This window comes from Nelumbo nucifera, chromosome 4 (assembly GCF_055504915.1).
Source record: "Nelumbo nucifera cultivar China Antique chromosome 4, China Antique-T2T, whole genome shotgun sequence".
NCBI classification, from domain to species: Eukaryota; Viridiplantae; Streptophyta; class Magnoliopsida; order Proteales; family Nelumbonaceae; genus Nelumbo; species Nelumbo nucifera.
The window spans coordinates 79,015,075-79,041,869 of record NC_142652.1 but is presented as its reverse complement, the minus strand read 5'-3'; the positions used below and the strand labels follow the sequence as shown (position 1 = coordinate 79,041,869).

Below are 26,795 nucleotides of genomic sequence, written 5' to 3'. Positions count from 1 at the left end.
CCAGAGAGCATAAGCCATGGCTAGGTTTGAGTAACCCGCGCAGGGCGAGGTGAAGTCGGCAGGCCAGCATGGTGAAAGGGTACCCGTGTCATCGCCAACATGAGGAGTAGACCTATCAACGTGTTCGGTAGCATCACAGAAAAGCTACCATGAAGACGATTGAGCCTTGAGGTAAGATGATACATGGGGCGGACCTCCGCGAAGCACCACACACATTTCTTCGAGGGCCCTTCTTTCACAGTCAACGGCATAGCCATTGCGCGGTTTGAGTAACCTCGACACTGGGGGTGAAGTCCAGGCAGGCCGGCATGGTGAAATGGTTCCGTCCCCATAAATGGACACCAATATAGGCAAGACCCGGGTTGGCCAGGCGAGCCCTGGAACTGGCAAGGAAGTGAATGGCGCGGGACACAGACGCCCATTCACGAGGAAGACCCATTGTCGAGGACGACAATGGATTGAGTGGGGGAGCCTGTTACGGTTCAGCACAGGCTTAGCCTTGCCTACGCTTGGCAGGCTTACGTTAGGGACATGCCCGTCATTTTCGCCTGTAAGATTTTTGGGAGAACTGATGTCATCTTCAGGCAGACCACCAGAAGCTTAACGTACTCTTTGAGGAGGGGTGGTCGACCTCCTTGGGTGCCTAGCCTTGGCACTCCTAGACCTTCATCCCCTTGCGGGGCGGCCCTGGTTAACGGCTAGCATGGCTACCAGGGTTCCTCATGGGCGCACACTTGCTCATGGGGACAGTGTTGGACCGGCACTGCGCTACCGATACTCAAGGGAGGCTTGGCATGCAGGCTTGGCTCAAGCACGTCCCTTCACTTCACCAGCCCCTTGCCCAAGCTGATTGAGCTATCCCGTTGCCCTTAGTGCACGGGTGTGTTCCGACCCAAGCGGTTGCCTATCATCTTGGCACACAGGTGCCTGTCATCATCGGCATACAGGAGACCCCTCACAAAGGTGCCAAGTCACCTCATCGGCGCATGGTCGCCTTCCATTATGGTTGTCCCCCTTTAGCACGTAAGCGGCGCCTCCCATGGACCGGTCTGAGCCAGGAGAGTGCCCCGGCCATTGGACTTGAGGTCATGATCCAGTGCTACTGACGTTGGTGGAACCATCCCATCGGGCAACTCCTAGCCTCTAAGCACAGAAAGGCTTGTCCTGACCGGCCTTGGCCAGGACGCCGCACGGGTTTCTTCCGCTGTAGAACTACCCCCGTGACACTTCTTCATTTCACGGAAAGTGGGGAATATAATAAGTTAATAACCAAACAAACCGACCAACAGCTAAGTTTACCTGAAAGCTGAAACAACGAGGATGTACGAATTCTTTGAAGTTTCCTTCTTTCTCAGTCATACACTTTTTCTCTATTTATTTAAGGAACAGTAATGAAGGAGGAGAGAAGAGATAAAGAGAAATTACACCAAACTCAAGTGCATATCATATGGATCGTTCGGTCCACTATTTACATGTACCCTCCAACCAATTGTTGTCACGTAATCTCATAATTTTCATGAGACTTAACAGCCGTTATGGTTCACCGTTTTCTTGTCTCTCTTCTTCTCCAACCTTCCCTTCGAACAAAAAACCATTGCATGGAGCTTGGGTTTCTTCTTTTTTTCTTTCTTTCTTTATCTATCTATTTATCTGACAAACACACAAACAATTTTACGCCTCTAAACTTGATTTTCAAGAAAAACATTCAATGCCATGGAAAGAACAAAATCCTCTAATCTCTTAAGACTCAGTTTGGAAGGAGTACAAATGCAAATATATAGAGTGCAAAATTATGTATTTGTACTATACATATTTGTATTTGTACTCCTTCCAAACGGAGTCTTAGAATGCAAAACCTGGTATTTTGTATTATTTTGTGTCTATTTGTACTGTATATATCTGTATTGTACTCTTTCCAAACTGAGCCTAAAGAAATTTGCTTTTAAAGAACACTCATTATAGATCATAAGCTAAACCCTCCACCTATTTCTGACCTAGGTTGATAAATCTTTGAATTTTGAATTGTTACTCGTGAGAATTTTGATTTGTGTTGTCAGATTTTCATTTCCGCATTGTTATGTGCTTGACCAATAGGCCAAAAGCTTAAGATTGATGGAACGTGTCAAGCCAAGCACTTAACCATTTATGATTGTAACATACCATCATGCTTACGTCTCAGCGGCTTCACTCTAGGCAGCTCTCACTGTAACAGTAGGTATCCCTCTTCATGACGGCTCTCAATCTGGCAATAGGTAGCCCTTTTCACGACGACTCACATTCTGGTGATAGGTAGCCCTTTCTGTGACGATTTCCACTCTACTCCAAGTAGCCATTTCTATGATAGATTTCACTCTATTCTAGGTAGCCCTCTCTGTGATTCGAATTTGGGATGTAATGATAGGCTTTGATACCAAATGTGGTGTACTTAACCAATACACCAAAAACCTTAAGACTAATGGAATGCATCAACCAAACACTTTAACCATTTAGGACCACAACAAGATCAAACCCAAGAAAATACAGAACTATAGAAGGTTAACAAGACCATAACTACAAGTCAAGAAATCTTATTGGGATCGATAGCAAGACCTTCCATTTTTAAAGAAGATTGATGCCATGAACACAACAATGCAGGTAGATTATAGTAGATAGCACCCCATCTTTCTCTCTCCATGTCATCAATACCACTGATTTTATCTCTTTTTTGTTCACCAACAACATAGGAGAGAAGGAAGAGAAAATAGAAGAAAAAGAAAGAATGGAGAGACAGAGAAGGTGAGGTAATAGTGGGCTCTCATTTTGTTGGTGGTGCTCATAGCCACCGTTTAAGGCGGCTTAACTTTGGCTGTTGGGGCCCAACATCATAGGCTGTTGAGGTAGTTTTTGGGTTGGACATGTTCTGGGTAGTTTACCTATTCACACCCATGCTTTTGTTTTTAGTCAAAATAAATTAAGTTGTAATTACTAATTTATCCATTCTCATGGCATTCTCAGAAATTCTCTCAACAGCATAGGTTGTTGGCCCCCAACAGGTAAAGTTTTTCCGTTTAAGGCAATGTTCGAGAGTGTGGTGAAACCATGCCACACCTTATTCCGGGGTTTGTTATGCTGTGATGTGGCCAAAACCCAATATATCGTGGTGTGATCTACACCACCCCCTAAATATCTACCACAGTATTTTATAAGGGACTATAATCCCCTCGTGAGATATACTTTGCATTTGGGAGTTTACAAAAAATTATTATTATTATTATTATTATTATTATTATTATTATTATTATTATTATTATTATTATTATTATTATTATTATTATACTTTTTTAGTTATATATACCATTACCACTGTTATTACATTGGATATTAAAAGTAGAAATTTTACTTTTTTATGCTTTTTATTAGTTCTCTTATACTTTTAATTTTTTAATCATTATTAATTTTTTCAGTTCAGCCAATAATTTTTTTACTAATTCATATTATCATGGTTAACAATTAACCACAAGTTAAATTAATTCCTATTATTAATTTGTGTTTTGCTTAAAAAGGCCAATAAAAAAATAGCATTACACTTTATCAACAACAGAGATTATCTCACAAGGTGTGGCTTAAACCACACCACACCACACCCTGCGAAACACTAATATGGTGGTGTGGTTCAGGCTATCCATTTTTCACTACAATAATGTTTATTCTGCTGTGGTCAGTTCTCGATCACATCGCACTTATGGTGTGATTGAAAATACACCCACCCAATTTTTTAACGAAATGGCAAAAATTAATTAAACGGTCCACCTAAAGGATGGACCGAAGGGTTAATAGAGAATGTGACACCCTCCCAGCCGCAATCTAACCAAAAAAAAAAAAAGTCTTCTTCCATGAAAGCGACATAGACATAATACATGGAAATTAAACACCCCAACTTGAAGCTCCGCGTAAAGCCCTGTCTTCGCCAGATCCCACCGCGTCTCTCTCTCTCTCTCTGAATTTAAAACCGCGTGATATCTGATAAGTAAGTCCATGTATGTATAAATAGCAGCCATTAATAAGTTTGTTCTCAGAATCCAAGATACAGGCTTTTTTAAGTCCTTCAGTCACAATCTTCTCGAGAGCAGACTGTTTCATCAACTTTCTCTTGAAGAAAGCAGTTACATATATTCACAACTGCTGCTGCTACTGCTGTAGGCACTACTGAAACCACTTCTGCGACGAATTTGAAAATCATTAATGGCGAAGAAGAAAACAGATTTGGGTCGCAGAGCGTGGAATCTACTGCGTCTTGTATTGTTATGGGCAAGAAAAGGTGGAATTATCAAGCGAGGACTCATGATGGACCTTCGACGACTCCTGCCCAACCACATCAAGAACCTATGCAACGCTGCCGATCGGGACTCCATTCGTCCTTACGGGGAGAGGGAGCTCTCTTTCGACAAGACGCCTCTCTTCCACTTCAAAATGCATCGCCCCCCTTCGCTGAGATTTCAATTTCCATGTTTAAATCCACCCCATGTCGATTTCGATTTCGATTTCAAGGGCGACTACTTGGACGATATAGATGGAATCTGCAACCAAGGCGGCAGGAACAGTTTTCTCATCAAAGCTGATGATGATGAAAAGGAAGAAGACTATGGGGGTGACTGGGATGATACACAAACCTCTGAAATGTTTCCATGCCAAGAAGAGGAAGGGAATATTGATCTCAAGGCTGAGAAGTTTATAGCTAACTTCTATGAACAAATTAAGTTGCAGAGACAGATTTCATATCTACAATACAATGAGATGCTAACAAGAGGCGCAAGTTGATGAAAAAGAATACTGTTGATAGTGATGAGTTCCCTGTATTTTTTCAGATTTTGCTGCCTTCTTTTGTTCTTTTTCCATAAAAGAGTTCTTGCGGCGTTGTTGTAAATACAGTGTGGAGGCTCGGCTTTCAAGTATCAACCGGAACCGAGTGTTTACAGTGCCAGAATAAGTGTTGTATTAACAATATAAATGGATTGACAGAACGGATTCACAGAATCACTGTCTGTTTGTGAGATGTTAAAGGTCAATATACTTTGTGATTACTGATTTTGAGGTACAGAACTTACGGACATGACATACCAAATGCCTCAAAGCGACTCTAGATCGGATCCAAGTTAGTTTCATGCAACCGTCCCACAACCAGATCAACTTAACCAGCACAGGGAGATCTGCCTGTTGTAAATGTAAACCCAATTTGGATCTCAGACCTCTCACCCTTCAACTTCAATTCATCGGTTCCTTGCACTTCAAACCCACTTTGGATGGATAGTGACAAAGTTGGGAAGCTTGCAAACCACATATAGTATCGGCCCACACAGATACAGGCCGTTCGTTATTTGCAAGGTTTAAGCGCTTCAAGCACCTGAACGACAAGGGTATCTGATCTGATGTCAAGAAAACAAGAAGTTATTGCCCTTCTTCAATAACCCAATCTCGTCCTATTCTCGAAAGGTGGTCAACCCTATTGCTAGTCGTTAAGGAAGAGCACTACGATTAAAATATTCTCAATGTTTCGTGGGATCCAACCCTAGAGAGCTTTTGTCAATGGATCGGATTAGGGTTTGCTACATTCAGCCATTCAGGTTTAAGGTTGGACTAGGGTTTTGATTCTTTAACACTTTTGTCTGACCCCCATTGGGTCATGATACTCCTCTATAGGGTCATGATACCCCTCTATATATACAGGGGTATTGTAACTCTCTAGTGATGAAGCTTACGATTTGTTTTAATGTTGATAAAAAAATGATGCCTTAGAACCTACAAAACAAATCCCAACTACTTGAAAAAAAAAATCTAACTTAAATTAATAATTTCTGGAAATTGTCCAAAACCTACCATCACTTTTTATGAATTCTCTTAAACTCACCATTACTTTTCAAAACTCACCATGTCAGTTTGATAACGGTAACTTAACTAACAAGCATTGTTAATTTACTATTTTACCCTTCATTATCTACTGCTTTACTTTCTTCCTCTTCAATGGCTTCTCCCTTCGCTCTGCCGCCTTCCGCCCTATTCTTATCTCCTCCCATCTATCATCTCTCTCCTTGTCTACTAGCAATTAAATTCAAGATTCAACCCTGGGATTGCCTTCCTTTAGAATGGAGGATCGAGTCTTATTCCTATACTTGAGTTTCTAAGTTTTATAGCATTACTACAGCTTCACTTTACTCTCTTGTCCCTACGACAATGACTCACCATGCTCGTCCTTTCCCCACTTCTGGTTTGAGTTTATATACATGTCTTCTTCTCTTTCCCTCCTTCCTTTCTCTATCCGTTTATTGTCTTCAGAATCCCCTCGTCTCTCTCTCTCTCTCTCTCTCTCTCTCTCTCTTTGTGTGTAGCACTCACATACACAAAAACACAAACTCCACTCACATAAACAGAAATTTCAAAAATTTCTTTTCTCCCTTTTGGGAATCATATTCCTAGTTTTAGAAAAATTGCATTTTTCAAGGATCGTTCTTGATCCAAACCGGACCAGATCTGAAACCAAAAGAAAGTGAGAGCAATACCCGATACGGAATCCACACGTGTAGCTCCCAAAGTAGGTGTTCACGTCCAAAGAGGGTACCAAAACTCGCTTCCACTAAAGATGGCGTAGCTTGAGATGAAGCAACTTCAGCAATGCAGTCCTTTAATAAGAACTGCAATCCAATAGCTTGGATCAAGCAAGGGAGGTGAGCATGAAATTAGATCTGATTTTTCTTGCAAAAATCAGAATCAGAACTAATCTCTATCAATTCAAGAATGGAGGTCGAATTAGGGATAGGGTGGCAAGAGCAGAAAGAGAGGGAGAACTGAGAGCAGTATGCAAACTTGGAGCTGTTCGCCCTCCTCCTTTTATATAGATCTTAAAGAGATGATCTCCTAATCTAATTAGGAATTTCCTAATCCAAATCTTTATTTGGATTTGGACTCTTTAAGTGGATAAGACTTATCCTCTTATCCTTATTTGCTGATCCAAACTCATATCAATACTCAAATTTGCCCATACTAATTAATCTAATTAATCTTTGGGCTTTAGGCCCATTAAGCAGGTGGCTCACGTCCCTTTATTAATTGCTAGTTAACTTGGCTCTCTTTGTATGGCGTGGGACCTTAACATTGACCTCACAAAATCCATATGGGTTTAGCCTATCTTCTGTGACAAAGCTTGGCCGAATTCACTACTAAGCATAGTGAACCCCTGAGTCCATCAATATGGACTCTTAATGGGCCCAACATTTATACTAAATGGTCCTTGAGTCTAGCAACCTTATGAAGGCCCAAGGACTATAATCTCAAGTGAGATTAGTCCATCAGGTATAAAAGCCCTAAATGATCTTACACTTAACCTCTTAGCCCTTAATAATCAAACACTGTCCGACAAGAGAGGACCTCTCCCTCAGCTACAAGGTATAGTGTCACACTCTCTGCTCGGATGGATCCCGGGAATTAAAACATTTTGCAAACCATTTTCATAAAACATAATATATGTATATTTTCATATAAATATATTTTGCAAAACAAATCTCAAACACGATTGAAATCGACTGTCGGCAATTTTGGTTTCCATCAAAGAGAGTGTAGTCTACGATCATTCACTTTGTTCGACAAAGGGGTTGATCCTGTCACTATGATCACCCACTCGAGTGAATTCTCAGACTGCCCCAACATACCCAGGTTTTGACCCCCAAAGGATCTCACTGATTGGCATATCAAAGACAGTCTAATCCAACACCTAGTGCAGTACCATAATCGAGTCTAGGGGTTAAGTGTAACTTTCCAATTTCGTCCACCAGTCTCCAAGGTCTAGGGCATAATTGGAAAGTGGAATGGGTTCAATGTTTCAAGCAAACACACACTACATGTGCTTCGGGTCTAACCCTAACAGTTGAGACAAGCTACCCAACCAACTTGGCAGCACATTAATGTCAGCCTTGGCAGGATAAACTTCCCCAAGCCTATCCAACGGCTGAGAACATTATAAACTAACACAAGTCTCCTAAGTGTCCAATTTAAGGGTAATTACACAGAAACACACCAGATATAACATGAATCAATTATGTACTTTTATTCATTTACAATAAATGGGTATGTACATCAATTTGATGGGAGCTAAGGGCATACACTGTCTAACAGTCTGAGTCTGACTGGGGAATCGAACAGAGACAGACAGAAAAAAGAATAGACAAGGGAAAAACAAACGAAACTCCATAATTAATTCATGGATTGAGGCCACGTACTCTTGCTCCTCCTCCTAGTGCTACAAAAAGAGCACATTGCCCCCCAAGAGAGTGAGAAAGAGAGAGAGAGAGAGAGAAAGAGGGTAGTCTTGATTGCGACTCTTTCATCGTCACAGCTATGTGATTATAAAGAGGGAATACTAAAGTTACAGAATCAATGGAGAGAGTGGAGACGGAGTAAGTGTTGATACTAGCAATGCCTCGTGTATCGACGCTAGAGATAATGACTCCATTGGGGCAAAGATCACCGAGGCCAGTGTCCAAGGAGGGGAAATCATCGACTGCTTAGACACCAACATCGCTAATATCGCCGAGGTTCCTGAGCCCAATCGGTACGCCGATGAAGAGGGTGCTCATTAAAATGAAAGGGTACCTAAAGGAGGTGGGCCACATAACCAAGCTGAACCGCATGACGCATGGCTTCCCATCACCGAACCTCGCAATGGAAATGCTCATTACGCCACTTCCCATCACAGATGGCTTTCTCTGGTTTTGCATTGAGAGTGTACACTAGCTTCTCTTCTCTTTTCAGTTTTCATCTCCCCATCCCTGTCTCTATGTAACTTTTTCTTTCTCTTGGCAGGATTATGTTCCAACTGTTTTTGATAACTCCAGTGAAAATGTTGTGGTTGATGGCCAAATTGTGGATCGGGTGCCATCTGTGAAGAAGAATCATCAAATTTCTTTTCCGAATCTGTAGATTGGGATTCTTCATCATTTTTAGTATTTGAGCATCTTTTAGAGATGAACTCGTCTTCAAGTCACTTACCTTCACTCCATTCCATCCCTCTTTCTTTTTTCAAGTAAACCTCAATCCTAGGATTAGGTCTATAATGAAGGAATTGAGGTCTTGGGGAAAGATAGTTGGTTTTGGGATCGTAAGGAGGAAGAGAAAGATCAACATCAAGAGGAGCTAAATCAAGGGAGGACAAATAAGGTTTTGCAGCAAATTTCTGGGTTTCTAATGTCTCTGATTTGCTTTTGCTTTCCAAACATACCTGAGAATGAAAAATTGTGTCCGACTTCGTACTTGTCTCTTTGGTAGATTCCAATAGAACCATGCAAGTAAGAGGGGATTGGGTGCTTAAGGGCATTTTGGTCAAAACAAATGTTAAATAGGCTGACTCACCATTCAGAGGCAGTTTAGTCATGAAACGTACATTTAGGTTGACGTGGACAACTTGGGTCATTGAACTTTAACGGTATTCTTAGATGGTGAGTTTTAGAAAATAAAATCTCACTGACATGGTGAGTTTTAGACATTTTAAAAAGTTATGGTGAATTCAAAAAAATTCACAAAAAGTGATGGTGGGTTTTGGACAATTTCCCATAATTTTTATTTACAAAATGCATTAAAAATACAATTCGAGTGGAGACATCAGAGTATCCTGTTAGACTTTAAGGCAAATCCATGCTGAACCCGACCCGTTGACAACTGTATACCATCCTCTTCAGAGTTCAGACTTGACATAATGACATGTAAATACATTAATATTAACCTCTTCAGAGTTCGACTTCAAACCAACAAATGCTAAATCAAGAACCAGCTTAGATCTGCCTCCAGAAAATGGTTCTTAAGGCATGCGCATGCCTTAAGAACCATTTTCAACAAATAAAGCTGGCCTCTTTCTGTTCCGCTTCACAAGAAAACAATTTCAACAATCTGGCCCCTCCCAAGGCCACAAGTTACGAGACGGGATCTGCTCCTCACGTTGGGTGCCTCACACGCACATCCTACTATGCATTGAGAATATCTCCCGTACTTATAAATTATTTTTTATAGGAGATGTTCTCAATGCACGGTAGATGTGCATGTGAGGCGCCCAAGTGTGAGGAACAGATCTCGTTCCACAAGCTACAAGTTTCTTTGAGCTCATATCGTCTGTCCCCTCCAATAGAAAATCGCCACGCCACCTTTTATACTAAAACTTAAAATTAAACCTAGTTTCAGATTTAAGGATCGTCTGGACTCCAAAAATCACTTCAATTTTATTAACCCGCCCAAACCCCCTCTCTCTTACCCACTTGCTTCTTTCTCCTCCTCCCCTCTCTCCCTTTCTCTCTCTCCCAGTCTGCCATTTTACCCTCCCACTTCTCTACAGGTGAACCTCGCAGATCTCCCAGTCCGTCATTTGCTCCATCGGTGATCGTTCTCACCATCTGAGAGCTAAGAGGATAGGTCTTCCATCCTCTCTGTATTGCTTCGAGAAGCAATCCTCCCTACTCTGAGTGCTAGAGCTGATAGCGTTTCAAACATTGCCATCAGCAACAATCTTCCCTGAACCACAACCATCCATCTTCCAAAATGAATCAGCAGCTGACAAACCCAATAAGTTGTTGCTGCCTTCACTGAAATTTCATCTCCTCAACCTCCTCATCTTCGAAGAGTTGATCTCCTTGTCCGACTCTCTCTCCGTCTTACCCTTGGAAACCACTTTGGCAATGCTACTGCGGCAAAACGGGCAGATTGGGGCAGTCAAGCATGCGATGTGAATCATGCTATGCGCACAAATCTGGTGGCCGCAGTCTCTGACCTTGATTGTACAGACTTTGTCAAAGCAGATACAAAACTATTCGGTGTCACTGGCCTGCATGAGATGATTTTTTTTCCTGAGTGAATTAGATTGCAATTTGCAAGTGCATCGGTTACTTGGGTTTCAGTTTCTTGATTTCTTCTCTCTTTTGACGTCCTTAAAATTAAATTTCACAGAAAGGCAAGAACCAAGGGTTTATCTTACCAAACTTTTATCCTATTTAGTATTTACTAGAGACCCAACACAGTTGCTCTGCTTCATGAATCTCCAACTGAGCAATTCTCCTATGGATTTGTTAATTGCTGCCAAACATTCAAGCGGGGAAGAGTGATTCATGCATGACCATATATATAGGCAACTAGGCAAGTGATTGATGTTGATGGGTATCAACATGGGCTCTTATTATGAGACGAAGGGAGCTTCCAAATAGTTGCATGACTGTAGTGTGTGAGTTTATCGATATATAAACAAATCTTGAAATCCAAATTGAATACATGTTCAAATGAATGATGGATTTGGTTAAATTGAAGAGTTTCTTTTGAAGAACAGCTATCTCTGTCTTCCATTAATACACTTTGTCAGTGTTTGATAACTCTGAATATGAGAGTTTTGAATAGCTTCAATGACGTCTCACCCCTCCTGTCAGAGAGAATGTGGAGAGAGCTGCGATTTCAGCAGCATGGTTGTAACGGTGGTTCCGATGGCGGTGGAGATTCAGACACTCGTAGGGGCGGTTTGGTGCTGTGCAGGGACAGTGGAGAGGGAGGAGAATGAGAAGAGAAGAGAGGGGGAATAAAAAGAGAGAAAGAAGTTGGAGCATTAATTAGATTTCATAAAACTTTGGAGTCAGAAAAAAATTGTCGGTTTGAAAGGTAAGAGGGAGAGGGTGGCGTGTTCCATTTTAATTGGATGAGCCAGAAAAAAATTGTCTCCTGGGGACAGATGATGCGAGCTCAGTTTCTTCAGCATAAAGCCATTTTTGGGGACAAAGCATCTAACACTATTTCCGATAAGTACCAAAATGCTCTCAACTCTCAGAAAAGAATAATAGGAAAGAGAAGGTGCATATAAAACAAACCTACACAGCTGAACTCATAACTGTTAAGTAATCTGCAGCCAGATGTTTTCTTGACTCAGCCCAAAAAAGTGATCACATACCAACAAAATCAAATGTAGGCTTTTTCCAGATGTAATTCTACATTTGCACCTCGTTAAGAATAAAAGGCTACAAACATAGATGTAAAAAGGGTATGTAGGCTTTCTAGATGTAGTTCTACAATGCACCTTGCTGAGAATGTAGTTTTGCTTCTTCCAACCAAGATCCACAAGCATCATTACACATGTTATAGAGGAGCTCCACAGCATTTTCCCTGCAGTAAGGCCCTGGATGTAAGTGTAAACCCAGAAACAAGATTGCTCTCCCAAAGATGAATTTCCTCTATTGATTCTCAGAACTAGCTGATTTCTCAACTGCACTTGTATACCTTTGTAAAATGGTTAGTTGCGTTTGGAAAGAGGACCAATTGCCATGTTAACTTCCTTACTAATGCTTTCCAAGGTATGCGTCCAGCTGTCCTGTTGCTGCTAGTATTAGACCTAAAATGACAACAAAGTCATTGAGAAAATAAAATTAAAAAAGAAAAAGATAGTTCACACACAAAACTTCTACTTGAACACTTGTCAGACATTCATTGGTGGTTTCTACAACAAAGGTTATAAAGGTGTATAAACACTCAGAACTCAAATCAACAGAAATCCTAGACATTAAGGCTCCGTTTGCTTTTTGGTAAGTTACTTACCCAGGTAAATTACCTGGGTAAGTTTTTCCTGGGAAACACTTACCTGGGTAAGTTTTTCCTGGGATTTCCTGGGAAACACTTACCTGGGTAAGTTTTTCCTGGGAAACACTTACCCGAGTAAGTGCATTTACCCATGTTCTTTTATTTTTCATGTAAATAAGGCAATGACAATTTTAGCCATAAAAATCCATTATTAAAAGGGGCATTTTTGTCCCATTCAAGTGTTGGCAACTTTCCCCCTAGGTGGGAAAGTTATTTACCCACCTAGGAGATGGGTATCACATACCTGGGTAAGTGATACCTAGGAAAATAAACTTTCCCTGGTCCCCACATAAATCTAAAAAAAGAGCATGGAATTCTTGGTCAATGGAAACCAAAATCCCATTGACCAACTTTCCCCCCTCTCAAAATCCGAAAAAAGAATGCCCCCTAAGTGACAGAACAGTAAAAAAATAATATTCTTCCAAAGAAAGAAAATCGAATATCATAGCTAGCTGAAAATATATAATAAGACACGTCTAATTAGCAATATAAAATAGAGTAAAATCATAGCAGAAACAAATGAGAAGGTTAAAACCTGGCATAAACACCATAAAATGGCTGGCTTTGAATGAGAATAGTCTTTTTAAAAAAATCAGTTATTCTTTTGATAGTTCTATCTAATAGAGTTCCAGTTGCTTTTACTTGTACCTAGAAATGGAGCTGAAGGTCGCCCTGGCCTAGACTTGAATTCTGGATGAAACTGGACTCCCACGTAGAACGGATGAGAAGGAAGTTCCAAAATCTGTATGAAATTAATCAAGGCAATTCACATCTCAGTGATACAGTGGATCATAAACATGCTATTTTTATTTAGCATATGAAAAAGATTACCTCCATTCTTCTTTCACTTTCATCCTTTCCAACAAATTTTAGGCCACATTCTTCCAGTTTGCCAATTATGTCAGGGTTCACCTATAACATAGATTTTTATATTCTATGAACAATCCTGGATTATAAATATTTATAGGAAAATGATATTCCATGCATATTTCAACTATTTCTATTGGAGCATTCCATCTTAATGGAAGAAATCAGTTGTCAGAAGTCACTGAAATTGAATTCATTTCCCCAGAAATACCAAAAAGTAGCAGCCTGACGCAGTAACATCAGACAAAGTATAATGCCTCCTTTCTAGGGAAAAGGTAACATCATAATACCTCCACAAAGAGAAACATATCATGATGATATAGTTTGAACACTAACCTCATATCTATGTCGATGGCGTTCCTCCACATACTCTGAGTTGTGGTATCTAAAGGTAAGTTGAAAGGGGAAAACCACTCATTTAGCCAAGGGTATACAAGCAGAAGAATGCAAGTAACTTGAATACTACACATGCAGTTGGAGGATATCCAAAATATCCATTAATCAGAGGAAACTCTATCAACATGAACTGGTTGACATTCCAGGAAGATACAAGTTTACACAGAATCCAAGCCTTTCAATATATTTTCTTTCAATTTAAGATTTTCATCCAAAAGAGTTCACTCAGATTATACGAATAAACTAAATTATTCTTGGCTAATTTACGGAAATGAATACTTATGCTTAGAAATAGGTCCAACAGATCTTATCACATACAGCTTTGATGTAATGCAATCAAGTGTCTGAAAAACTGTCCTTCGAGATCCTAATCTCATTGTACTTCCCATATGTGTTCTCGAGCCCTGCATGTGGATTGGGGTGAGGAAAAATGCAGAACATATGATCATTTATTTATCTCAGCAAAACACTTAAAACTACTAGGGCTCACTATATACCTCTGGCATAAAAATTACAACAGGGTCAGGTGTACTGTTGTCAAACTCCGTGCTATTTGCTCTGCTCAGACCCAAAACCTAGACAAGCTCAAAACCAAAGAAAGGAGAAGATGAGAGAAGTATTAATTTTAGGTTAAATTACAGGGACCCCCAGTACTTTAGGGGGTCTGACACTAAGCCCCCCTGTACCATTTTTTACAACATTAGCCCCCTGAAATTTCATATAATGTTGACACTCTTGATGATGCTAATGGCAAATGAGAAATTACCCAATTACCCATATGCCATTTTTGGGCCTTTAAAGAAAAAACCACAACTGGGCGATGTTTGATGTTGGCCATTGGTAGAGGTTATATGTTGCCATATGAAAACTCTGGCAAATCCCTTAGATGGCTCAGATCCATTGATTTATTCATGGATACCATTTTGATGAACCAAACCTTTGGTTTAGCTTAATACACAACTTGGATGGATGAGATCATTGCTAGGAGACCATTTTGATGGCCTTGATTCCCAGGATTATATGGTACTTTATTGGATGGTCTAGATTGGTTGAAATCTTGGTATCACTTAAAGGTGATTATTTCTAGCCTGGTGCAGCCTGTAATATATTTATATATATTACCTATGTGTTTATTTATATTATATGACATATTATAATTAAAACTATTATAAAATGATACATAATATATTCTATAAAATTTATTTGTATAAAGTATAACATATATTTTATAAGTATATATTATATGTCCTATAATATAAAGTATTATATGTAGTACAAATACAATATTTAATGATATAAGCCCTAAGCCCAGCTCGGCCCGCATCCGACCCATGATTACCTCAAATCACTTGGATGGTTGAGATATCCATTGATGGAGACCACTTCAATGGCTTAGATCTGTGAATCTTGACCATCGAAGCAATTTACCAAAATTTCAATTAATCTCAGGCATCCAATTAAATCACCAAAGTTTCTAAAAAAAATCTATGTCAAATAAAGTAATGTATATTGTATAAAATATGCCAAAGATCTGGACCATCAAAATAGCCTCTTAGGTTCAGTCAATTGATCTCAGCCATCCAAATTATGTACCAAGGTTTCAATTAATTTTTCCCATCTAAATGAGGTACCAAATCAACAGGTCTAAGCCATTAAAGTAGTCTGGATGGTTGAGATTAGTTCACTGATCTTAAGACACCACTTTGATGGCTTAAATCTTTGGGTTGATTGGAAACACCATTTTGAGGGGTTAGATTAGATGAAATCTTGGCACATATTTGGATAGTTGGAATTTCATCTAATTAGTCACCTCCACCCCCCCCCCCAAAAAAAAAAAAAAAGTAAAGGGGGTCCCTGTATTACCCTTAGTACTAATGCATCTAAAAAAATAAATTTTTAAGAAAAAATATATCACAGACAGATCTAGCAAACTCAATCACGGAAATCTGCATCCCCAAGCAAATCCCGAGATAGGGAACATGATTCTCCCGAGCATATTTTGCAGCTAATATCATTCCCTCCACACCACGATCTCCAAATCCACCAGGAACCAAGACGCATGCTGCACTCTGGAAATTTAGGATTCATAAATAATGATGTGTAATCAACAAAAACCTACAAGGCTAACAATGTTGTATTGAACAAAGTAAAAAGACCAGAAAGGATAGAATTAAAAAAAAAAGGTGCATTAATGTGAAGCTAATGGTAGTTTTAATATGAAACAAAATGATGGAAAGCAGACTAGGGGTGCACAGAAGACCATCTATTACTCCATTAAAGAGAAAATGTAGGTTGAGGGCCCAGAAAGAACTAGGAGAAGGCCAAAAAAGGACATGGTTGAGATGGTTAGAAAAGATTTGCTTTGCAATTTACAAGTAGATATATTCAGCTGATGCACATAATTCAGATAAGGATTCTTTGACCTTGAGTATGAGTAACCTGCTAGGGTAAATAAAATAAGGATCAAAGAGCCTAACTTGTTCCTGTCAAATACTCCATTTCTGTTGAGTTGTATGTTATATTAACTTATGGTTAGTACTATTTTTAACTAGTCAAACTGTGAATGACACGTCACTTTAATCTCAGGTTGGCTGTACCAGAGGATGCATAATATAATAATACAAGCTTTCTTTTAGAAGACACACAAGTTACGAAACAATCAAGTGCAAGTCTTACCCTTAACGTTTCCCATGCAGCAGCATGAGCTTCTGGTGTCTGTATTGACAAAACAATATTTAGGTTAAAGGACATCCATTAGAGAAATGTGGTACAAATCCCTAAGGTAACTTCCAGTGGTCATACCAGTTTTGCACTATCATTTTCAAGGTCAGAAGCTGCAATCCAGTCAACTGATGGCTTCAAAGAACATGCAATACAAGCATGCAGAAGGGCCTGCAAGATAAAAGCCAAGCACAACGCCACAACCATTGAAGAGGCATAAGTTCTGAGTATCTAGTAATCCTCTAATTATTTAAATAAGTGAGTGAATCACAGTCACTGTTTCTAAAAGGACTACACAATTCATTTTACCGTAGAAAAAAGAGAAAAAGTAAGATATCAGGCAAGCAGATCAATAATTAGAAAATTCAGGAGACAACAAAAACTCAGCAATTCTGCCAAACTTCTGAGAATATGCAGACGCGCTGTACTTTCAATAAGGTTGCTCATTTGGATAGTATAGCCATTTTTTCTAGATACCAAGAAATGCTCCATGCATTTGCACTTATGTAATAATTGTAAATTTCCAACAAATTCTTACATTAGTCATTTGTCCAATGGGGCCTTCAGTTTCAAACATCACATAGGGGGGCACCTTATCACTTAGGTTCCTGCCTAGCAAGGGTAGTTCCCTAGGTTTCATAGTAATCAGCAGTAATCTTTAACTAATAATTACCATAATCCTCATCAAATAAGTTTAAAATCTGTATCAAAACATAGAAAATCAACATATTTATGAGAAGAAAAGAAGAAAGAAAAGAAAATATAGAGGAAAAGAAACTAGTAGAAGAATTATAAAAATATTATGAAGTCACAAAATGAATAATATATTATAATAATATCTATTGTAGTATTATAATATTATAAAATAAAAAATGAAAAAACATTATTCAGCACCTTAAACAAAAATTTTTAGGTGCTTAGGAGAGGCGACCCTCCAAAGGTGCCTTGTTGCCTAGGCATCACCTTGACAACTAAGCTTGGTTGGCAAAGAAAAAGTTCTATTAGAAATCCCATCCAACAAAGATATCATTACACTCTTTCTCTTCTCACAAATGAGGGTTTGGTAATATTCTCATGCTTTTTTTGGTAACTGCACTATTCTCATACCTTGACAACAGACAAATATGAATCTGTTAAGCCAACATACTTCCCAACCATAGCAATCCGCACCTGCACAAAGAAAACAGCCTCTTTTATATCATTATCAGCATTATCAGAAAGAAAATGTTTCAAAGAAGAGCATACTATGAAATAATACTAACAGAGTTTGTGAGATTATCATAGGTCTCCGCCCGTGTGGTCCATTCTTGTAAATCAGGAGATGTGGCAACGCTGAAAAACAAAATTCCCGGTGGATCAGGTAACATAGTTGACCACATCCAGTTTCTAAATGGTGCTTCCCACATTTAAACTGCAACGCCTCAACTAAGTCAGTAAGTCATATGAACACCCTCCACAGGATTTGCATAGATGACTAAGATCTCAGCCAAACCACATGGATGCTGGCAGAGCGAAATTCATATAAACCAAACCACTCCAGACTATCCCAGATCTCAATTCAAAACATGTTAGTCTCACTGGACAAGAAGTATAGATTGACCAATCTGAACCCTGATGCCAAAACTTCAGCTTAGAGGTGGAGAAAATTAATATATATCAGTACTCACCTAAGGTAGTTTAGCTGTTTTAGAATGGCATAATGAGCATTTTGATTCTGGAATACAGTTGAACATCAGAAACTTAGGCAAAAAGCATCTAGAAAAAGATGAAAATAATAAAAAGAAAGCAGTCAAGCTTACAAGCAGTAAAGTTCAACTCACCCGAAGCAAAAGAGGAACATGCCAAATGTTTGGAACATCATGTATATTGAGTATATTACTAGCCTATGAGAAAATTTAGAGGAATAGAATAAGAACCTTAAGAACATAAATTAGAACCCACAATGCAAACTTCAGCAACCACCCACCGGAACATGGCAAAATTGTGAAAGTTTCTCCTTTGTATTTTGCAATAAAGGCTGAAAAGAAACCACAAAAATAACATTAGGTATCCTGATTAAATTCTCAGTAACAACTATTGAAAAAATAATGAATGTAAGCAAATTGTTACATAAATTGGAAAAAAATACACAAACCCCTATTATTTGCATCCCCCCTCTATATTTTGTCCATTTGCGACTTAAAAATCTGGCATCATGCTCATCAGAATAGCATTGCTCCTCTAATATCCATTAAATAAAGGGAAGCCCAGTGCATGAGGCTCCCACCAATGCAGGGTCTGGGGAGTGACATATGTACGCAGCCCTTACCCTGCACATACAAAGGGGCTCTTTCCAAGATATGAACCCTGGTCACCCAGGACACAATGGAGAAACCCAATCGTTGCACCAAGGCCCACCCTCTCTTGCCAGCATAGATAAATCATGAAAATCCAATTTCAGTGTTTAATGAACAAATATATAGAAATTGATACTGGAAAACTGAATATATTGGCATGAACTTCTATTTTGTATTATATGAGTTAATACTAATAATTTCTGAACTGAATATATCCTCTAATACTAAGATGTTCAACTAAGGTGAAGTTGACTAGAACAACGTTTTATAGTAAATCAAATGATCATTTGACAGGTCCCCATGTACAGTATTTGCAGACTAAAGCTGTTTATTTATTTCAGTCTCTTGCATGCATATAGATAGATGCAGTAATACCTGAGCTGAGCGACATGCTAGCAAATGAGGAGTCAAGCCTAATGCCCGCAATTCCCGCACACTGTGTTGTGTTGGCTTTGTTTTCTACATAAATAAAAGTAGCAATGAAAAGCATTACCTTCATGGAAGAAAGCAATAACGGAAAAAATGCTGATCTGCTAAGTCAAAAATAAAGGGAAAGCAACAAAAACCTGGAAAAGCCTCCAAAAGAGTTCTAGAGAAAATAGAATAGAACAGGGTAGGGAATTACTTGTTCACCAACTACACCCAAAACTGGTATAAGGCTCACATGAATGAGACAGAAGTTGTCCTGTCCTGAAGGAGGAAAACAAATAAAATTGTTAGAGGTAAATACAACTTTCAATAGACTGAACGTAACAAGACCACTATATTTATAAGATAGTTAGAGCCATTTTCCTCTTGCATTTCTGTTTATTGGTATCATAGCTTCATATACCTTGAGTAACCACCAAGGTTCAAAGTATCGATACACCTCGATACACCGAAAGGGGTATATCAACACTTCGAACCCAACGGAGATCATTTTTTTAGTTGTTTTTTTTTCAAAAAATATGTTTCGGGAATTCCTTAAAATCGGCAATTAGGGGTCCTACTGACACGATACAATACACCTGATACGGGACATATCATGTTAAAATTTTGAACCTCGGTAACCACATCGTCCAGTAAATGACATCATATCTTTTCTTGGTACACTTGGCAATTATATTATATGATCATAAGTCACATTGATAAAAAGATACTCATCTCGATTTACCTCTTAACCAACCATACAGTGATTAAAAGAAAAGGACGAAATACAGACTTACCAACTGAAAAAGATAGCTGTCGCAAGGCTTCAATGAATGGCATAGACTCAATATCACCTATTGTACACAATATCAGATCACCAATAACAGATGTTAAAAATAAAAATAAAAGGTGGAACAACAATAACCAAAACCAATTTAGATTTTTATGACAACAAAGAAGAGAACATTTCATGCCCAACTTCTCTTACCAACAGTCCCTCCCAACTCTATCACACAAACATCTGCTGGGCCCTCTTTTCCATCAACAGGAATGACAGCTACAGACTCAACCCAGTTTTTAATGGCATCTGTGATATGCGGGACCACCTGGAATCCACCTCAATATGGAATTTACAATATAATGCTTTTAGTATTTCAGTCAGCTATTCTTATAATTTTGTGTGCTTAAGGAATAAAAGTAAAGGATAAGTTTCTAATAAAAGCACCTGAACTGTCTTTCCAAGATAATCACCCCGTCTTTCCCTCTCAAGCACAGACTGAAGCCATAGAAACAGATTTATTATATTGAAGGGACTAAAAGAAGGCATATTGGCTTGAGAAGAGATATTAAAGTAGCAAGTATTCAAAAGAAAATGTTCACCTGATATATCTTCCCTGTGGTAATGTTGTTGTCTCTAGTAAGTGTCACATCCAAGAAGCGCTCATAATTACCAAGATCTAAATCAACCTTTTTGAACAAGCAAACCAAGTAAATAGAGAGTAAATATCCAGAATTTGTGGACCAGTTCAGTCAAGAAAGATAAAGGGTTAGTAGTGATGAGCACGCTAATAATTTGTTTCGCATATGAAGTAAATTGTCATTTCCTCTTCATTTTTTTTCTCTTCACATTTGAAGCTAAATGGCCATCATCTGAAATTGGTTCACCACAAACCAAAAAAAAAAAAAAAAACATTTTGAAAGATTGTCCCTCTTAGTGATCCTATGCTGGCTAACACATCCATAAGTGCAACAAAAAAAATAGTTGATTTCTGTTGGAGGCAAAGGACAGATGAATTACAGTGAACGGCAGTATCTCTGGCATCTAAATGCTACGGAGCACAGACAGATAACCAAAAGGAAATAAACTTCTTATCTATGTGGTTTCCACCAAATGATAAATTTGGCATTTTGCAGTTCAAACATTATATACACTATTCGTGTGGGGAACCTAATTGATGCGCCACCTCCAGACACTGAAGCCATAATCACTTATTAAATGCTTCTACCCATCCCAGTAGTGGGTAGATTTTACTTACCCAACCAATATGTTAATGTGGCAAATCAAGATGTTTAACCAATAAGTTCAAAGCCCTGGGACCAATAAAATGCGGTAAAAAATCAGGCAATATAACCTTTTAGGACCATAACAGTAGATATTGGGATAATTTGATTTTAGGAATATAAAATTGGTTCATATGGGAGGCGGCCATTGCTGAGTAATAGTAGACATCAAATATTTGTCCGCATGGTGATTGGGCAATTGTTCTATGAAAAATAAAAGATGTTCCATCCACAGACAATGAGGACGGACGATTCTCCCAAGTCCTAACAAGATAGTGTGGAAAAAATGGCAAGGGATGGGAGATTGAGAGGCAAAGTAATTATACGTAAATTAGAAAATGAATCCAAAAAATTGCTGTTAGAACACACAGCACACCACCAGATTCACACAGGATCTCAAACCAAAATTAATTAAAGAAAAGGTCAGTATAATTATACTTAGAAATTATGTAAATCAAGAAGATAGACTGAATTTTTACGGTTTACCAATAGACCTAACGTCCCTTTCAGTACTTCCACCTTTTTTTATAGATTAATGGAAGAAAAGAACGAACCTCTCCACCATCATCAAGGACAAAAACCTCTCCGTGTTCAAACGGTGACATGGTACCAGCATCCGTGTTCAAATAAGGATCTGCAATTATCACAGATGAAATACGGAAAAGGTGGGGAAGAATTGAGAAAAAAATTAAGAATTAATCCACATTACTGATAAAAATGCTAACGCAAACAAAACCAAGAAACATACCAAGAATCACAAGCAATAGTAAAAGTCAAGCGACATTTCGCGAATCCATTTAAAACTATTAAGTTAGAATCATTAAAAAGGGCACAAGGAAAAACCAAAACGAACCGAAAAGGAATCAATGATCAAGAAACCAAGTCTTAATTCAACGAGAAACCCAAAAAAACAAAATAAAATAAAATAGTGGAGAAATCAAACAAACAAATGTTGAACAATTTTTCTATCCTTGCAGGCAGTAGAAGTGAACAAAAGCAAGCAAAACTTCGAACAGAAACATCGGCAGAACAGAGTACGCGAGACATAAGATTCAAAATTCACGAATCTAGTAGTAAAGCTAAAACCTTGAACACGTTTTTTAACAAGCACAAAATCTACATTTCGAACCAAAACCCATAATAAACAGAAGGAATACTTATTAACAGAAGAAATCACGTAATATAACGAACCTATCTTGATGGAGGTAACGCGCAGGCCACATGCTTTAAGGACGACGCCTATGCTGCTCGCTGTCACGCCTTTGCCGAGTCCACTCACCACTCCCCCAGTCACCAAGACGTACTTCATTCTCGTTCTCTCTCTCTGGTAGAACTGCTTTCGCACGCCAACTGCTTATGATAGCGTCCGAGCGGGAAACAGAGATACCTCCGTCGGCTGCGGTTTGGACTTCAGAGTCGCTTTCGTCCTTTCATTTCAAGTTTCTAACCCCCATGGCATAAACCCATGATTGGAATATCTTACTATCAAAGTATATTGTGCAATGAGGTTGGAAGATTTCAAGTTGACCTTCTCCCTCTTCTTTCAAAACAGCATATATTTACAAAGACCCCCTTTGTACCAAGGGGTCAATGATAAATAGCCCTGAATTTTCATTTTTGCGATAAAAACCTCTTTGAACTTTCACTTTGCAATAAATACTCCCCGACCGGCTAATTCTTAATTGAATATGTTAAATTACCAATATGTCCACTAAATTCTTTTTTTTATTTTTTCCTCCTTTTCTTTTAAATCTAATTCACCAAAAATACTTTCATTTTATCTAAATAAAACCTGCTAAAATAATAACAATAATTTCACTAGCATAGAAAAAGTTATTTTTTAATTCTTAATTCATTCTACTACTCACATGAATGCTTCTCTTCATCTTAAAATAAAATAAAAAAAAACATCCACTCCTTATTCCAATAAATTAAGAAAAAACAAATGAAACTATAAATTTATATATAATAGAAAGAAACCAAGGTTCAAAGTAATGATATAATGTGATACGTCAAATTGGACATATCAATCTTTATATTAACACATTTTTTTTTAGTTTTTCCAAACACTTTCAGGGGGATCGATTAAAAGCCTGACTACCCCTAAAACAGGTCTTACCTTGAAATTCCCTCTATTTCACGTAATGATACTTATCAGTCTATACGAGCCAATACATGATAAAATTTTGAACCTTGATAGAAATCTCTGCCATTTCATTTGAATATCAAATTCAACCAGAAATGTATAAGGATTTATTTGAGCAATTGAGAGGACTTCAATGTTATATTTAAAAAAAATAATTAAATCACAAATCATTCAAATAAATAAGAAAGAGGTAGTTCAGAGGTTTGAAAGGAAAAAAATAACGGAAAAATACAAATAGGCCCAATGCAGATTTCTGAATTCCATTCCACTACAGAGCTATAAACATTCAAAATGTCAAAAACCCCTACTCTGTACATCAATGCATGCCCTTGAATTGACATTAATTCCGATCTGGCACCCACCCCAACTGTACTTTGGGCCTAAAAATTCTGACCCTGGGCTGAACCATCATTCTCCCAAAAAATAAAAAGGCAAATGAGAATCTTTTTGGAAGTTAACTTATAAAACTCTAAGGAAAGGGTGTTTGTCGCAGAGTAAAAGTTCAAAGAGATGTGATATCTGAACGATTCCAGAGAATGTGACTCTTTAGCTCAAAAATGAAAAATAGAAGGATCTTGACTGTAAAAAGAAAAAATTGAGGGAGCAAGAAAGAGATAGACCAGAGAATGTACATGGTACATGGCATGAATATATATATAGAGAGAGAGACAGAATGACAGCAGCACACGTGGGTCTTGCATGCCTTTGATTCCAATTCCACATCCACCTTCTAAAGGAAGCCTCTTGGACTTGGATTCTTGTGACTGGGCCTGGGGCCCCAGCAACTCGTTACCACTAACCAGTCTCTTGGAACTAGGACCCACTTCACTTGAAACGAGTTGACTTTCCCTCCTTTAAAAAATAAAAAGGGAAAACTGCCGAACTTATCCTATCCAGGGTAATGTTAAAAAAGCCACCTCATCTCATTTCAATGTATACAAATTTTTAAAAAACTCATTATCACCATTGGACCATTTTCTCTTCTTTAAATTAAAAGAATTAATCAAAAGGTTTTTCAACTAAGGCATTTGACATTGGTTATCTGGGTTTATACCATAAATAGAAATGAACAAGCAGACATTTTAGTGAAACTTCTCTTCACCATGGTACTAAAGTTGTAATTGAATCGAGTTTTAATCGAATAAAAAGTTTGTTAAAAAACTCATGAGACTAACTCGATTAATGCATACATACATGCATTTTTTTGTAGAATATAAAGATATATTTATAATAGATATTAGGAAAAATATAAGTTTATATTATATATAATATAAAAATATATTGTATATTATAAAATGTTTATATATAATTAAAAATATATTCATTTTTGAGCTTTGGAATCAAATTTCAGCTCATTGAATATTTAATCAAAATAAACTCAAACCAAGAAATAGAGTTTGAATTAAACTCAAACTCAAAATTAATAATATTTTAATCGAATTAAGTCAAAACATATATAATCTCGACATGAATTTATACTGATGTATGATAGTGCAAATGATTTGAGTGTAAATTGTGAATTATTTTTATTTTAAATTTAAGCTTATTTTATTCGATTAAAATACAAATGAAGTAAACTAAGCTTATTTTATTCATTGAATATTTAATCAAAGTAGACTAACTTGATTAATTACACTGCTACCAAACACAGCCTTGGGATATATTAGCCTATCAAAATTATTAAGTATTAGTTATACTAGCATGTAATAATCGGGGTATGGTAAAACCTCAGCCTCTCATTTCAAAGGATATGCCAATCTGAGGTCATCAAGTGGGATTTAAAACCATAAGGTTGCGTTTGGAATCAGTGTAAAACGTCATCGGTGTAAAAATACACTGAGAACGTTTTACAATGAACTATGAAAGTGATTGTTGCTTTTAGAAAAACGTAATTTGTGGAAGAGTGTAAAATTTTATGCTTGATGAGGTTTTATATCGATTATCGACGTAAAACTCTACTACATTCAAATGCATGCAAAACTAAACCAAAGTGGAGTTTTGCGTCACGTCCTTCCAAATGCCTACAAAACCGAACCAATGTAAATTTTACATCGATTCTTGATTTACTTCACTTTCAAATACAGCCTAAAGTGGCACACATGCCAATAGAAGAGTGTTGTTTGGTGTCATATGGGCTAAAAAAAAAGCATAAAACGTCATTTTCATTGAAAGTAATGTCATATTACATTTTCTCTAAAATTGCTCTCATAAAATCTAAAATATTTAATAAATATTTAATATTACTCAAAATCACTTTAAAACATTCAACCAAACCAAACAAAAAGAAGTGAGGGATAGACGAAATGCCTACAAAGTGCACTGCTCGTGTTGTTATTTGCTACAATTGTTGCTCTATTTCTGTAAGAGATTTCTTGCTAGGTGCTAAGCTGTTGCAGGCCCATTTATATCACAGTATGCTCCTGTTATGAAATTTTCCAGATATTATTAATGAGATCGGATTCAGTCCTCACAAAATGGTGTACTTATACTGTATTTACGGCCACTTGTAGATCTGCATTGGGAATATCTTCACATGATTCTATGAATAAAAACTTATGAGTACCGAGATAATTTCAATACACGGTTGAAAGTAGTTACGAGTATGATGTAAATACTGCATTGTTTTGTGAGGACTGAATCCGAATTCACTGAACAAAGAAACCATTGTTTATTGTAAATCCAAAGGCTCAAAATTTACGAATTGGAGTCTTAATACATATGTATGAGTAATTGAGTAGGGCATGTCCTCTTCATAAAAAAAAGGATGTCCACATCAAAATTAAAGAAACAAAAATGGATATTGTTGCTACCTTGGATGGGCCGAGGGCAACAAAGTAAAGTCACTCTTGAACCAAGGGTTGATTGACGAGTCTGAGGTCCCTATGGCCGAGGGCCTGTAGGTCAGTCCTAAAGAGAGAGAGAGAGAGCAAATGTCAAAGGCCCCGGGTGCTAATCCAAGGCAAGGACTCCGACAGTCAAGTTAGTGTGGGTGTGATGATAAGTGGACGAAGCCTGAATTAGGAGTGCTTAGACGATGCCACAAAAGAGGCAATAAATTTCTCAGTAGTTAAGAGTCTAGATGTTTACCTTGAGGGGGTCACCCTCAACTTATACTTAAGACCGCTTGGAGGTAGGTGGGCGCAGATGGCCAATAGTCTGGCCTTGAAAGTGTGATCATTCGAGGTTGCCGTGTGCATTCGGGCTATTGGCTCCGCATCATGCGCCGGCCTCTACTCTGC

General features: G+C 38.0%; 2 protein-coding genes across 2 annotated transcripts; one reads left to right on the top strand and one right to left on the bottom strand.

The window, feature by feature from the left end:
* Nucleotides 1-4,221: 4,221 nt before the first annotated feature.
* Nucleotides 4,222-4,797, top strand: LOC104605126 (uncharacterized). Its single transcript, XM_010269752.3, has one exon. It carries the CDS (start codon nt 4,222-4,224, stop codon nt 4,795-4,797), a length of 576 nt encoding a protein of 191 aa, XP_010268054.1.
* Nucleotides 4,798-11,875: 7,078 nt separating this feature from the next.
* On the bottom strand, nt 11,876-22,930 carry LOC104605125 (uncharacterized). The gene is made up of 23 exons (XM_010269750.3): nt 22,602-22,930; nt 21,965-22,044; nt 20,730-20,816; nt 20,575-20,625; nt 20,338-20,455; nt 20,147-20,203; nt 19,567-19,631; nt 19,317-19,400; nt 18,572-18,622; nt 18,426-18,488; nt 18,273-18,319; nt 17,868-17,937; nt 17,713-17,775; nt 16,687-16,776; nt 16,561-16,599; nt 15,804-15,953; nt 14,382-14,459; nt 14,203-14,288; nt 13,825-13,873; nt 13,453-13,533; nt 13,270-13,363; nt 12,265-12,376; nt 11,876-12,150 (listed from the first exon to the last, which is right to left on the bottom strand). Exons 1-22 carry the CDS (start codon nt 22,717-22,719, stop codon nt 12,324-12,326), a joined length of 1,674 nt encoding a protein of 557 aa, XP_010268052.1. The 5' UTR covers nt 22,720-22,930; the 3' UTR covers nt 11,876-12,150; nt 12,265-12,323.
* Nucleotides 22,931-26,795: the final 3,865 nt, after the last annotated feature.